The sequence below is a fragment of the Schistosoma haematobium genome, chromosome 2, assembly GCF_000699445.3.
Source record: "Schistosoma haematobium chromosome 2, whole genome shotgun sequence".
NCBI lineage: Eukaryota > Metazoa > Platyhelminthes > Trematoda > Strigeidida > Schistosomatidae > Schistosoma > Schistosoma haematobium.
In genome coordinates this window covers 11598373-11614161 of record NC_067197.1, presented here as the reverse complement: position 1 = coordinate 11614161, position 15789 = coordinate 11598373, and the positions used below count along the sequence as shown (strand labels likewise).

Sequence of the window (15789 nt, the reverse complement as noted above, 5' to 3'; positions counted from 1 at the left end):
GGCTACAGAAAGAAACTGTATGAGAACAAGTCAAACTAGATTTTAATAAATCTTGTTTTTCAAGCCACAAATCCCCTAAACCAATTAGATATGCATCTACTTCTAAGTAAACCTCAATAAAATATCTCAAATCTAACTCAACTGCCTAAATCACAAATAGCTAATTATCAAAGAAAACAGATCAACTTTACTGAACTCTATGCTCAAGCATTATTTACATTAACAAAAATGTCTGTAGTTTGACGTTGTATCCGAAAGAAGATTAAAGTATGGGTAACTTTAGTGAACTATTTATGAACTGTTATCATATGTTCTTATTATTTAACTATTAAGTAACTAGATTACATATATTTATATTTCTTTTATTATAAGTTTTCATTTGAAGTATTAGCTAATATTATACGATTTACTATTCTCAAGGTATTTTCAATCTATTAGTCAAAGTCTCCCGCACTCACAGTGACTTTTGGCTTGATCCTTTATAATTATTATATTTCATTTCATGGTATGATGCGATCTAATTTACTTGTATATAAACCACTTATGTCTGAAATATACGATCCATATGATGGAGAGTGATATTTGTGTTTTGGAACTGAATGGGTTGTGTTAGGCGAGAAGCTATAACACAGAGGACCAATAAGAACTCAGAGTTGACTCAGGGCTGCTCGTGCTGATTAGCGTATTATTTTGTTTAGCACAGTGACTAGGTCATATAGGTCGGTGTTCTGACTGGCAAATTTGTCACATGATATTTGATGGGGCTTAAGATATAATATTTGCCGTATTAAATTCATCAGTTTTTGCAGCACCATCACATCAAAAAAGAAAAAAGGATCGGAAAACAACTTGTGAAACCCTACAATAAAAATAATCATGTCAGTAACTTGTTTCCACTCAATCTTGACAAATGTGTCACTAATTTTTCCTCCATTGTATTATCTGCTCGTCAAAAGCAGGCACTTTCTCTCGGGTTTTAGTATTTCCGTCTCAATGATACAAATATCTATATTGGCCATCAATACTCAGTTTGGAAATCTCTATGATCAACTGATTAAATGCTGTGCTCCTTCGTCTTTAGATAATCAAAGTTGGTGTAGAGCCGAACTGTTGGATGTGGTGTGTCAATTTCATATTCTTTAGTCAAATTAGAGAAGCATATTAAATTTTAAGAATCTCAAATCACTGAAAAAATTACGAAATAACCTTGATATTATCTTGATCAATTAATTTTTTTTTCAAAATGAAATAAAAAATTAAAGATATGAAATACAAATTTGGCGAGACTATATTTTATGGACGAAATCATATTTACGATGATAAGTCAAGGCGCGAAATCCATTCATCCGTTTGGCCAAATACAGTTTTGGCATTTTAGCTGATGTCAAATTGTGATGAAATCCCTAAATTTATATCCTAACTCTAGCCATCAACTGTAAATCTTAATTCTAATTTCTACACTGGTTTATAACCATCATTTAGTCCTAATTAGTAGATGGACATTCTAAAGGTCATTTTAACATCGCTCAAAGGTCATTTATAATTTATAGTCTCACTATAAATTACGAGTTTTTGTAAACGCTTGTTTCCTCTCTCGAAATTGCAGATAAACGTTTCATTTCTATTTGCTATTACAGGTTTAAAGCACATAATTCCACACAACTTTACCCATAATTCATATTCTTCAAAAGGAGAGTGAAAAAGGTATAACTATTAAGAAGACTTAGAAACACGTAGTTTTTCTTTCTTTCTGCTGAAAACAGCAGGTATGACATGTAAAGAAACTCGCAGTAATTTTTTTGTATTTATATTTTCTCACTGATCTCTGATGGTATCTGATTGGTTATTTTGCATTTAGTTTACTATACATCTCAAGGTAATATTTGTTGCTATATCTACAAAGTTGTTTGATAATTTTAAGTTTTGTTGGAAATATAAAAGCTCTTCTGAAATTCTCATTCTCTTCCTCTCGTATATGTGCATGCATTATTAATATTGAAGTGTTATAGTGTATTGGTGATCCGACTTATCTAGTTCGTGTAGATTATGATTCATATTAGAAGGATATCCCAATCGTTTATAACTCGTAACTACGATATTTTGTTGTAAAATAGGACAATAAAAAACCATTATATTTAGACGTTTAAATAACAGATTAGCAACATTATATGTTTCATAGAAAGAATTCTTCAAATTAATTTCACTTACTTAAACTTCCATTGACTAGCTAATAGTCTATGATAGTACCGCTGAACAATACCAATTGTTTCAGTTAGACCAGTTATTGGGAAGCCTAAATTTTGCATAGTTCTTTCAAAAATAATTAAATAATCTTTTAATTTAATTAAATCATTCGGTGAATCACATGATTTTGCATTAACATGCACAAAATCTATTAAACGATTCACTGTATGTACCCATAATTCATCTAAATATGTTTGATAAAATACTGATGAACCAGATAATGTATGACGAATAAAATCATCAACTACAAAAAATCCACAAATTCCACTGAAAAATTCACCATAATTACGCATTTCGACCTGAGGACAAGAAAGAGAGGATAAAATTGAATTATGAGAAATAAACGGATGTTAGACAAGTTTCTTAGAGTAGATGTACGGTGACTGGCAGTGTAATCTAGAAGGTGTGTTTCATTCTATTTGCGATGAACCTATTTCTCATTAACTGATATATATATATATATATATATATATATATATATATATATATTCTTCCTTACAGTCTGTTTTCGGTCTAGCGAGCTCTGTTACTTTACTGGTTCACCGTCAGTTCTTTTTCTGAAAAGTTCCTGGATTTACCAAATTAAAATTAAGTGCTAATATATATCTCTTCAATTCAGAAAAATTATTACTACCAATCGAATTGATTATAATTTGTCTGATACTTGAATCGCATATTAATACACGTAAATCGAATTCAATATAAAAAATGTTTATGATAACATACTTTATACGAGATGGTTATTTACGATGTACTGGGAGACTAGACAGGCAGATAAATGATAGACAGGTGGTGCATGGCGCAAATATGTTTTGATCTAAGTGACCACATTTTACATACACTACACAATGGCACAATGAGAGGAAAAACTAAAAATAACACAAGAAACGAAAAAGTGAAGGAGGAGTGAAAAAAATGAGAAAAAAGTAGTGACCGAACAAACCGAAGGAAGTAAAATTACTACTGTATTTAAGATTTGAAGTAGAATAACAAAATAGCTAGTTAATAAGTCAATGATAGATCATCTTGATGTATCCATAAAAGATAAGCTTCCGCGTCTGGTCGCCTCTATGTGCATATACAAGTTCACGTGCTCTTGTGGAGCAAGGCACATTGGCCGTAGCCAGCGCTCGCTTTCAACTCGGATACGGGAACATATCCCAGCTTGGTTCTATAAAGATTATTTGTTTGAAATATATATATCCCAAACCAATCAAAACAAAAAGTAAACAATGACAGGTTTAAGGTCAACAATAACCAATCTAGATCGACGTCTACACGACAAACTGCGAGTCACATGTGGAGAAATTTGAACACTTCACTTCTACTTGAAGTTGGTGCTAATGACGTCGTTCAGAATAACGACGAAAGTTCCACGACTAAACCATCCAGCTCAGAGAACAAAACTCTATCAAAATCATCCACCTGAGCTACAAATCTCCACCATCTCTTAGGATAGCAAACATAACACGTATTCACAAACCGAATTACAGTAAATTGTAATTATTTTAGAAAAAAGCAAATTATATTGCAGATTTGTAGGTAACCGGCAAGAAAATTTATACCTATATTATATGTTAGCTAATTTCTATCACAATAAGGTGTATCACCATTTTGAAGAAATCAGAATTAATTCACGAGATTGAAGCTTGAATCTTCAAAATACTTTGATAAAGACTTTAATACTGAGCTACTTAAGTCACATAGCAAACTTGGATTTAAGCATTATTCCATCAATACTACGAATTTGTTATATCTTGTGGCCTTGTGCCCTATTACTATATAACGTAATGACTCCGCGAATTAGAGAACAGTGATTTATCGACAGAACAAATGATGCATAAAACCCATACGAGCAGTCTAGATTCCTTATCGATCCTACTTCCCACCTAGCACTGCCTGAAAGAGTCCAGAACACCAATATCAGACTCCGCGATATCAATCATTTATTTCAAACATACTGGGTTTACATACAAACCAAACAGACCACATCGCACCATAAAGTAGAAAATAACATTTGTACAAGATTTAACCAAAAGTGGCTGTGAATGTGGGAGGTAGTAACTGATAGACCAGGCATAACTCAAGAATGTTAAATCGCATAATAATAGTCTATGGGTCAAAATAAAGCCTATGATAATAAGAACATGCATAGTTTAGCGACTTAATAAATATACAATAAAAATATATGTATCGTATTGGTTCATAAATAGTTCTCAAGTGTTACCATTCATAATTCTCGTCGGGATATAACAATTAAATAACATAATATTAAGATTTAACTATTTATTAATCCATTCTAGTAACAATGATTATTAATAATATTGACAAATGAATTACAATAACCAAATTCATTTTATTTATGAATTGTTATCAAATATATCACAATTCATACCTAAACTATAAGACTCTCACTTCAAATGACGAAAGGGTAACGAACAAATTTTATTAAAGAAATATAGAACCGTTTAACTATTTCTATATACATAGTTTAATAAAATATGATATTATAACCATAAACATTGAATAATGAAAATTAAATTAAAAGATAAATAAAGAATTTATACTTCAAAGTTTTATTATAATTGAGTTTAACTAAACTCTAAATAGTAAGCAAACAAACAATCAACTTGTAAATAAACGTAAAAATAAACAATCTCTTCAGTCAGATTCTGATAACAGTTTAATGATCATTCTTATAAGCCGGGCGGGGGGGGTAAGGTTACTTGTTTGACAACTGAGGCTTTTAAACTGGATGTTAGCATTGAGTTTATTTCAATATCAGTTGATGTAGTACAGAGTTAAGAATTTGAAAACGTTAGAAAAGATATACATTCAAGTAATTCGAGTATAATATTATCAACTATTCAGCGACAAGCATTATTACTTGATCTTAAATTTTGTAATATGTGAACTAAAATTAATGATCATTATTTAGTGTTTTCAATAATATTGACTTAAATTAGTAAAATTAGATGGTTTTAATCATATATTTCATATAATTTACTAAATGTATGCTAATTAGACTGTAAAATATTAGAATAATAATGAGTATTTCCAGCTTGAAAATCACCAATTCATGTGATGACAAACAGTCCTCATTTAGAATGTAGATATACATACATATGCTGTTATGTCCTACAACCGACCAATAAGGGTAGACGACCTTAAGCAATTAATACAAAACAAAGACGAGGCGATCGATAGTCGATAATGATGCTTGATCCTACACCAACTAGACTCGAACGAAGAGGAGGAATAGAAGGACTAATGATCATCAGTCTAAGATCATTATTATATTTCAGACATGCAAGACCAGAGGGCACAGTAGACCAATTGAGTAACAGCATTAACACCGAATAACAAAATGAATAATGGGAAAAAACGGAGAATTGGGTACGAAAATAATCGGTTTTAGTTTATCAGTGGAAAATGCCATAACAACAATGTACGGTTCAAATAGATACTTGTTGTTACGGTAATATGAAAATAATAAACCCAAAATATTTATTAAGCATTCAATCAATATATACATAAATAAAATTGTACAAAAGTAGCATCGAAAGTTTTCGTCTCATCTCATACAACAACAAGCATGAAAATATCACAACGTGTTTTGATGATTGAGAGAATTCAGATAATAAGTTTTAGTGTAAGAAAAGAAGGTGAAACGAGAAAAGCATTTTAGTAGTAGCGTTTTAAAAAAAAAAGACCAATACATGATAAAATCAACTAATAGCTTGGATTTTAAAGAGTAACCAAGACCATTACTTCAAAAGAAGACAGGCTAAGAGAAAGTGAGAATATAGCAAACATCTTATGGTTTAATAATTTTCTCCAGAATATTATTAAAACCATTGTGAAACAAAACTTTTTTTCTGTAAATAACAATCCTAAAGAAGGATCTTGGATTGATACTGCGCTTTTACCTTACCGCCAAGATACGACAGAAGAATCAAAAGGGATATTGAAAATTTACAACATTAAAACGTACTAGATAACTAACACTCTAAGAAACGCTTTAATTAGAATAAAAGATCCCATTCACTTCTACACAAAATTGTGTTTACAGGTTAGATTGTGTCAACTGTGATGCCGACCTGTGCCAAGGAACACTCAAGTTACACAAAAAGACCTAATAATACTGTAGAATTGGGGAATTTACAAAATAAGTCAACAATACCAGTAATAATCGACAAACATATTAAAAAAATCAAAATAATTCAGAAAGGTTTTCCCAACTATAATGAGAGGCGAGTAGACGAACCGTTTCATATAATGCTAAATTATTCTGCCTGAACAGGAAAGTCTGAATATTCATTCAATGTGGACTGTTTATACAAGCAACCACATTAGACCATATTTATTTCCACACAATCTATATATATATATACTCCCAGCCTCACTACTTAATACTACAAATGTATACACCTTTTTATACCCACCTTTTGACGTACAAATTAATACAGTGACAGGTCATACAAATTCAGCTTGCCAAAAATAACTTAGCACTGATATGTTCAGACCGATTATGATTTTCATTACACTAAAAATATTCTGCATTGTTTCCTTTGTACTATATAAACTTGTATTAATTTTATTTCGGTTATTTATTTACTCTGAAGAAGTGGACTAAATGGAATCACGAAATGTCGGAAATATAATTTATGGACCAATATTATGAGTATATTTCTATCATATAATTGTTAATTAACTAAACTATTCATATCCGTGTTCCTCTTATTATGAGCTTTATTTTGACCCATAGACTATTATTATACGATTTACCATTCTTGAGTTATGCCTGGTCTATCAGTTACTACCTCCCACATTCACAGCCACTTTTGGTTAAATCTTGTACAAATGTTATTTTCTACTTTATGGTGCGATGTGGTCTGTTTGGTTTGTATGTAAACCCAGTATGTTTGAAATAAATGATTGATATCGCGGAGTCTGATATTGGTGTTCTGGACTCTTTCAGGCAGTGCTAGGTGGGAAGTAGGATCGATAAGGAATCTAGACTGCTCGTATGGGTTTTATGCATCATTTGTTCTGTCGATAAATCACTGTTCTCTAATTCGCGGAGTCATTACGTTATATAGTAATAGGACGCAAGGCCACAAGTTTAAACAACCAGTTAAGATGATGGTGAGAATTTATAGCAGGATTTTAGAATGCGTCAACCATTTAAAAAAATCCATTCTATAAAGATACATAAATGATCAGCTGTAATGCGTTGTAAATTGATTCTGTATAACACTAGTATGTCTTATTTATCAAGAGCGTGTTTATTTATTCGACCTTGAAGTGTACATTTTGTAAGGGACAGTAATATCATTCGATGTCTTAAAGTGAAGTGCATAGAGTATGGTTTGAATAACCGACGGTCGAATCTTTTTCCTGTATTATCTCAATAGTTTATACATTTTGTTAATTTTTTCTATATACGTCAATGTGTTTTTTTATGTGCTGGCTGATGAGAAGTAACGACAATGTAATCCATACATTACTTTTAGTACAAAACAGCATTAAATAACTTCCCTTAAGAGAAATAAATAGTCAATAAAGAAGATTAATTTACTGTATATATATATACATGGTTTCCGACTGTTGGTGTGGTTCATGCTACTGATGTCGACAGATATAAGTAGTATGTATCACCAATCGAAATGTCTGGAGGCAAAGGTTAGAAAGATCGAAGAGAAGAGAACGAGAACAGAAAGTGATCGGTATGGAAGCGAAAGAACATTCAAGTCTGAGACTATTGATTGACTCTTTGCAAATGAAGTATTTACTGTATAGTTCAAGTAAATTTGGCTGTCCCCTACCAGTGTTCTCGTTCACTACATTGGTATACATGTATATTGCACAAAACGGAGTAACAAATATCCAGAAGTGTTCACTTATATTCATGCAAAAGTTTCCAAATCGAAATGTAATCAATGAATTAAAAAACTCAATATCTTTATAGTTTAAACATGAGGTATATATTTTATGTACCCTATTTATTATATAGCACAATAATTTACATAAACAATGTTTGTTTAAATGTTGTATAGAATGAGTGACCTGAAACTGAATTTTAAGTATTAACAGACCAATAAATTAACTCACAAAAAACGGAGTATTATATTCTTGTATGAATTATTATCTATCTGTAGTGAATATTGTTAAAACTAGTAGATTATAGTTAAAAGACTTTTAAAATAGTATTCAGTGTATTGTTTAATAGTTCAGTAACTAGAGAAAACAAAGTGATATAAGTTGGAGAAACATTGGAGACTAGAAAGAAGTTGCATTTTGATATATTGTATTTTTTCATTAAGCAATCTGATGAAATCTAAATCAACATGGGTTTTGGATTTTTCAGTGTTTCTAACAGAATATTCCATCTTGAAATTGAAAAACGGGTTTTTTGAGTGAAAATAAGTTTCTCTTAACATATTTTATGGGGTTATTAATAATCCTGTAAACAATTATAACACATAGTTTCACCATTTTTATGTGCGAAATTGCTCCAAATGCCCTGATACGATGAGGGTGGAGAGAGTCAATTCTCTCACTCAAAGTGCTCTCATATGACCACGCGTATACAGACACTTACAAAGAATTCCTACTCACTTCCTTCTCTCAAAGAGGGTGTTGTTTACGAAACTGAGAGGACGAAAAGCGAGTATCTAATATTTAAACCGGCTTGGTGAGTACAGAGGATCCAATTAGGGAAATTAGGAAACCCTGACTACAAACCAATGGTTCATATGGACTCCAGGATCCTGAGTCAGCGAGTGGCGTGTGCAGCTATTGTCGGTCACCGGCGGCCATAAGTCTCCTAAAGTTGCTCCATTGCCTCGTGGATTAGAATTCTAAGTCAAAGGCTCGGAGGGCGACTCGCTGAGAAAACCACCTACTTTGGTTTGAGTACTCGGACAGTATCTCAGCTCACACATAAATCGAATGAAAACCACTTTATATGATATATATATATATATATATATATATATATATATATATATATATATATATTGGCACCTCTCTGTACTAATTTTCCTGTGCTCCAATAAATAGTGGTGAAATTGTGTTTTATGGGACACTGCCCATCACAACAACTATATACACTAGAATGTTATTCAGTTTTAGCACCTACGCACCACATATGTGTCTGTTAGTCATTGTCAGTCAGTCAATCAGATCCACAAAACATAAAACTTGACACGTGCATCGATTCAATTTCCCTAACTGCATCAGCACAGTAAAATAAAATTATTTCACGACAAATTCCAAAGTAATAGGAGTGGTAGCCGAACCAGTATTAGTCGAAAAGAATAGGTGTGGAAAAATAAGGTGTAAGATTTCGGGATTCAGTTTCTAAACAAAAACAGAGTGGATGTACCTGCACCATTGCAGATGATGTCGAGCGATGTCACCCACAGTCTCTAACAACTAGTTACGATAATCATGTGGAGCCCAAGTAGGTAGTCGATAGCTATACACATGACTCAATACAATTGTCAATCACTTCACATATTGGTACCATGTCTTGATGTGACAGTCACTAGCTTTCTTTCAGCCTACTAGTGCAACAGAAAATATTACCTACTGAAGTAGGCATTAATTGGATATACGTAACACAAGTGGATTTTTGCTAATAATATAAATTGTTTGAGAGCAAAATTTCAGCAAGCGAAAAAGAAATCAACACATTATATGCACTTGAACAAGTAAGCAGTTTACAGGCCTTTGCATTTATACATTATATACATCTTTAATGATACAGTAAACTCTTCTTATAAACCCTAAACTTCTAAAACCACAAATAAATATTCGCTTTCATCGATATATCAACAAGGACCAGTCTGTTTCAAATGAAACCAATAAATTCTATTCTGTGATAGCCAGCTCACTAATAACTTGCCTCAATATATTTCTAAAAATTTGGTGAGATGTCGTTAGCTGAAAATTTCAGACACATCGAAAGTGAAACAGTTGTCATCACTAGGATCGAGCGACCGCTGCTGTACCAGCAGACACCGACTCACTGATTTTATTGGTTTAACGTTTGCTGAGAGATCTGAAATTTCTGCTTACAATCCCTAATGAATGAGGACTGATAAATAGTTCCAAAAAGTTGTCTAGTGTTCTGCTTCACCATTTTTACTTCCCAGTAGAATTCCGATATTTGGTCCTCAGATTTTAATGGAATTCATAAATTATTCATCAACTATATATCATAACAAGATAGACTGATGCTAATCTGAAATGTGAAAATTAATGTACAATACACTAGATAGCTGATAGTCATCATCATCGTCACACACCTACCTATATGTTAGGGGGGAAAACAAACCATTTTCACGAAAAAATAATTCTTTATCAACAAGCAGCTGAATTATAAAACGTAATACACTTCTTTTTGAGAGAAAAAAGTACTTAAAAATAAACAAAATCACCATCGAGACTAATATTCATAATCAAGCATACGAATCGGCTTATTTTTGTATAAACTAATTTCACTTTCATAAGTGTAGTGTGATTGTTATTATTATTATTATACATGTGATGCATTCTAAATTATTCATTACAAAACACAATGCACTATAAGATACCAATGAAATATGATTCACACGCTAGTTCTTATTAGTGTTTTAATGTAAGATAACCATTGAACTGAGTACACACAAACGCATAGTACCAATAAATGACCTTCAGTTGATTAATTCTCAGTAAATTCTTGAGTTGTGAGCTTGTTAAAAAGAAATTTTTTATCACATTTTAACTAAAAGTAATTATAATTGCAAGATAAAATATGAGATTATATTTATATCTAGAAAGTGATAATGACAATAACTATAAATAGAATCAATGATGAATGTTTCTTTCTATGTAGTTTTCCGCTAAATGAATTATACATATCCTAGAAAGTTTTAGTTTTCTCATTTAAACTGAAATACAGAGCGCTCAACGATTCAATATTTATAGAATCATGAATACCACTACTGTTCAAAATGAAGATATTGATAAAAGAAAGGACAAAGATGATCAAACAATGGTTGCGGGTCCACCATCTGCTAATCCATTGGGGTTTCCCCGCGTGGGTTCGAATCCCATCCCCGTCGCCAATTGTTGTAATGAGTGACTGCAGGTTATGCTAGGCAGCGTTTATATCGATCGCTTCTGTGACAGTGACACGGAAACACGTAGTGGACGACCTAGTGCCCTGATTGGCCCTGCTTCGCTGTCTGTCCTAGCCAGTTGAGTCAAGAACACAAATCACAGCCTCTGAGTTATGAATCATTGTATTTCAAACATACTCTATTTATATACCAAGCAAACAAACCACATCGTACCATAAAATAGGAAACAACATCTGTACAATATTTAACAAGTGAAGTAAACATCGACCAATAAGAAATGTACATTTAAGGTCCAAGGACACCATTGGACTTAACATCATAATTATTGGTCTATTTTTCCGACTACCTAACATATACAACAACAGTATCTCTAAGATATCAAAGAAAATAAAACAATAATACAACTGGGATCTAGACATTATTTTTCATTTTTGATAAAGCTTACAAGAAAACAACTACACAAAACTAATGATAATTTTTCTTATGATAATCAAAAGTGAACTTAATATAAGGGATTTGTGGAGATTTAAAATTGTAAAAAAGTGAACTAATCCAATAGAATAAACGAATATGTGATTCCGCCATTTTCCCCTCCACACAAAGCTACATCAATCATTTGGTTAGTCAATCAGTCATAAACAACGTAGATCATGACACAAATATTTGTTCGCTTTGCTTATCAAATCACATTAGCAAGACGATATGGAATCAACAAATCGAATAACAAAAAAACAGAAATAATTTATTCACTATGATGATAAGGGTAAATTTCGAGAATATGGTTATAAACGACAGAATGGGAAGGTACGTATAAGGGCATGCTAAAACGTAAGATATAGAGCGATATAAGTAAGGAATGCATCTGTGGTATTGTAATCTATTATGAGCCATGTCACACGATGTCCCCGAACAATGATTGTAATTATTATGTGGACTAAAGTCGGATAATCTTCATTTATCGACGTAGACCAGACCAACAGTTAATAATTCCATGGACCAGTATTACGTTTTCGTTGGTCGGCCCCATAAGCTTTCTTTGAACCTATTTCCATACCAGTTAACTAACACTGTCCATCGAAGTAAATAATGGTTGCTTAGGCATACGTAATATATATTCCAATCCCCTTAGTTGATAAACAGTCACAAACTCAACGAGTTTTCCACTTAGAGTGAAATCGACAGCCTTGTGTTCATGAAAAGTTTAGAATATGATAAAATTCATAAAATTGTAACACAATTTGTCAAGAGAAATTTCACGAATATTGAAACATTTATTGGATTCATCTACTCACTCCGTCAAATCTCCCATACAATTGCGAGACAAGATTAAGGACATTCAAATTAACAACGATGAACTGATCATATCCTCCAACGTAACAGCCTTATTCACTACAATTGAGCCAAGCTTAGCAAAAGAAACTCTATCCCTGCTTCTGATCAACGACACAAATCCCCCAAAGTACACGAAGCTTCAAAGTCAAGGTCTACTAGAACTCATCGATTTATACGTAACAATATATTTTCAATTCAACAACAAAATCTACGAACGAACGAAAAGAACACCGATGGGACTACTAATATCAAGACTTATTGCAGAAGCAGTGATGAAGAGACTGGAAGCCTCGACCTGACCAGTGATCAAGCCAAAACTTTGGATTGGTTATGTGGACGACACATTCGTTATTGTTAAAAAGGATGAGCTGGAAAACACCTACAACCTGATCAACAACGTCTTTGATGATATCAAGCTCACAATGGAACAAGAGTCAAACAGCAAACTACCATTCTTGGATAATTAATCACCAGAACCAACACAGGAAAACTGGAGACTCAAGTATATCGGAAACCGACCCACACAGACCAAATTCTCAATTACAGTAGCAACAACCTAAGAGCTTACAAAATCAATTGCGTACAAACTTTGTTCAAGAGGGTGAGGACACACTGTAACACACTAGCAGAGCGGAAAATTATATAAAGACTATCTTTTAAAAGAACGGCTACTCAACCAACTTCGTCAAAAAATACCAACCGAACGCATCAGCGGAAACAAAATCAGGTACAAAAACCAACAAACAGATCATCGAACCATATGTAAAAGGCATATCAGAAATTACGAGATTGTTGAAGCCTTTTGGAACAGGTGTAGCACACAAACCAACAAAACCACTTCAATCAATCCTATGCAAACCAAAGGACGAAGTGAAAGAAGAAGAAAAACCGAACATCATCTACAAAGTAAATTGTTCCAAGTATGAAAAACATTACATTGGACAAAGTGGACGCGCAATCCATTTTTGCCTGCATGAACATCAATTAGCAGTCAAACGCCATGACATATCCTCACTTATATCAATGCATGTGGGCAACTGTGGACACACATTCGACTGGAAGAATGTTGAGATCTCGGGTAAAGGGAATTCTAAAAACACCAGAGAAGTTTTAGAAGCTTAGCACTCAGGTCAATCACCAACCAACAAACACATTGAAATCGATTCAATTTATCAACCAATCAGAAAAATTATGGACAAATATAGGACCAAGAATCAAATCAATGGGAGATACAATCAAAATAAAGCAAACAATGACAGTTTAAAGGTCAACAATAGCCAATCAACATCAAAATCTACACGACAAACTGTGAGCCACATGTGGAGAAATTTGAACACTTCACTCTACTTGAAGTTTGTGCTAATGATGTCTTTCAGAATAACGATGAAAGCTCCACGACCAGACCATCCAGCTCAGAGAACAAAACTCCATCAAAATCATTCACCTGAGCTACAAATCTTCTCCATCATCTCAAAGAATTCTAGCTTAAACAATCTTTATAATTTTGCAATTTAAAAAGTAGTAAATTTCTAAAAATCTTCAAATGAATTTAAAATTATATCGATGGGTAGATTTGTGTCGAAATATCCGGGATCTATTAAAAATTTCGGAATAGAAGACACAGTTGATCCCTTACATTTTACTTTACTAACTATATTTGGAATCGTAATTTGAAATAAATAAACACGAGTGTACATCTTCAAAAATGAACTTGTTGAAGAGTGTTCCCTTCATTTAACTGACTGTCCTTTGTATTAATTGATTTGCATATAAAATAACATACTAATATAAATAATTATAATATTATCAATATCAATAATAAGTGTACACAATGAAAGCAACGACTTACTTGTTGATTTGGTGATAAACTCAAAATTAATTGACACTGTTTTCGTCGTTGAGTACAATAATGTCGTTCAAATTCCGCTCGTTCATTCAATACAGAATGAATATGCAAACATCGATACACTGGTCCGAAATCGACTAAATCCTCCACTTTTGAATATGTTCGATTACAACAATTATCATCATTATTAACATTTATTTGAGTTTTTATTGTCATTTCTGGTTCACCATGATCATCATTGGTAATCCATGGATGATTTTTATTTGTAACAATTTGAGTTAACATTTCTAATTCATTATCTAAACTATCAGTATTCGTATTAACTGAATAAGGAAACAGTGATAAAGAGAGATTGGGTGAATGAGTCAGTGAGCAAGGAGCATATATAGGTGCGACAATACATCAGTGGGCAACATATAACATAAGAAAAACGATAAGCTGTACAATAAATTACTTATGCAAATACACACATTTAATGCGATAGAATTAAACGTCATTATGTGCGAGTCCGAATATTGATATGAATTGGTGTGAATCAGTCACTAAGTGCGAGCTTGTCAACTTAGTTTTGAGATACAATTCAGGAAATAGGGATATTTAACGTTTCTTAAAAATATTTGGCCTGGATTCAAAGAAATTGGAAGTCCAACCCCGCAACATTTCTCATTCAAATAGTGACTGACCGAGCATTCTATAAAATTAAGACTAATTTACAGTTGTGTGTGATGTACGTAAATTTTGTTGTAATCATTTAAATCCCTCATCTGAGTTCTATAATAACTGGCTGGTAACTAGGATATAAAAACTGGTGGTAACTGACAGTTGACTACTGATTTGTGCGTATGTACATATATATTTGTATAAGTAGGTATATAAATTTTGTAACGCTCTAGATTCTTTTAATGACATGATGTGGTATATGAAGTATGAGGATGAAAACAGCTCTTTAATTAGAACTAAATTCTGATAATATTCTTTTATTAACCAAAATTCTAAGCGATTAAAGTTCTATAGTCCTGGGTTCGATACATAATTGGGTAGTGCCTACTCAATAAAAAGGTGTAGTACCAATCTAGGTTATCATAACTATTTAGTGACCCCTTGCTTTAAAAGTGTATCAGTTGATATTATTCCATGACGAAAATGAATTTCAGAATTGGCCTAACTTTGACAAATAATCAAATGAAATAGTAACTATTTCAGCAAACGATTGATTATATATATGAAAACCTAACC

The 15789-nt window shown here is 32.5% G+C and overlaps 1 protein-coding gene across 1 annotated transcript in view; it reads right to left on the bottom strand.

Annotated features, from left to right (window-relative positions):
- The window catches only part of EXOC6B (Exocyst complex component 6B), a 51146-nt gene that overhangs the window by 19438 nt on the left and 15919 nt on the right, over positions 1-15789 (bottom strand). Inside the window, exons 4-5 of the mRNA XM_051219143.1 lie at positions 14557-14876; positions 2209-2543 (exon numbers count right to left, since the gene is read on the bottom strand). Coding sequence (XP_051067489.1) covers positions 2209-2543; positions 14557-14876 — 655 coding nt within the window. The remainder of the gene's footprint in view (positions 1-2208; positions 2544-14556; positions 14877-15789) is intronic.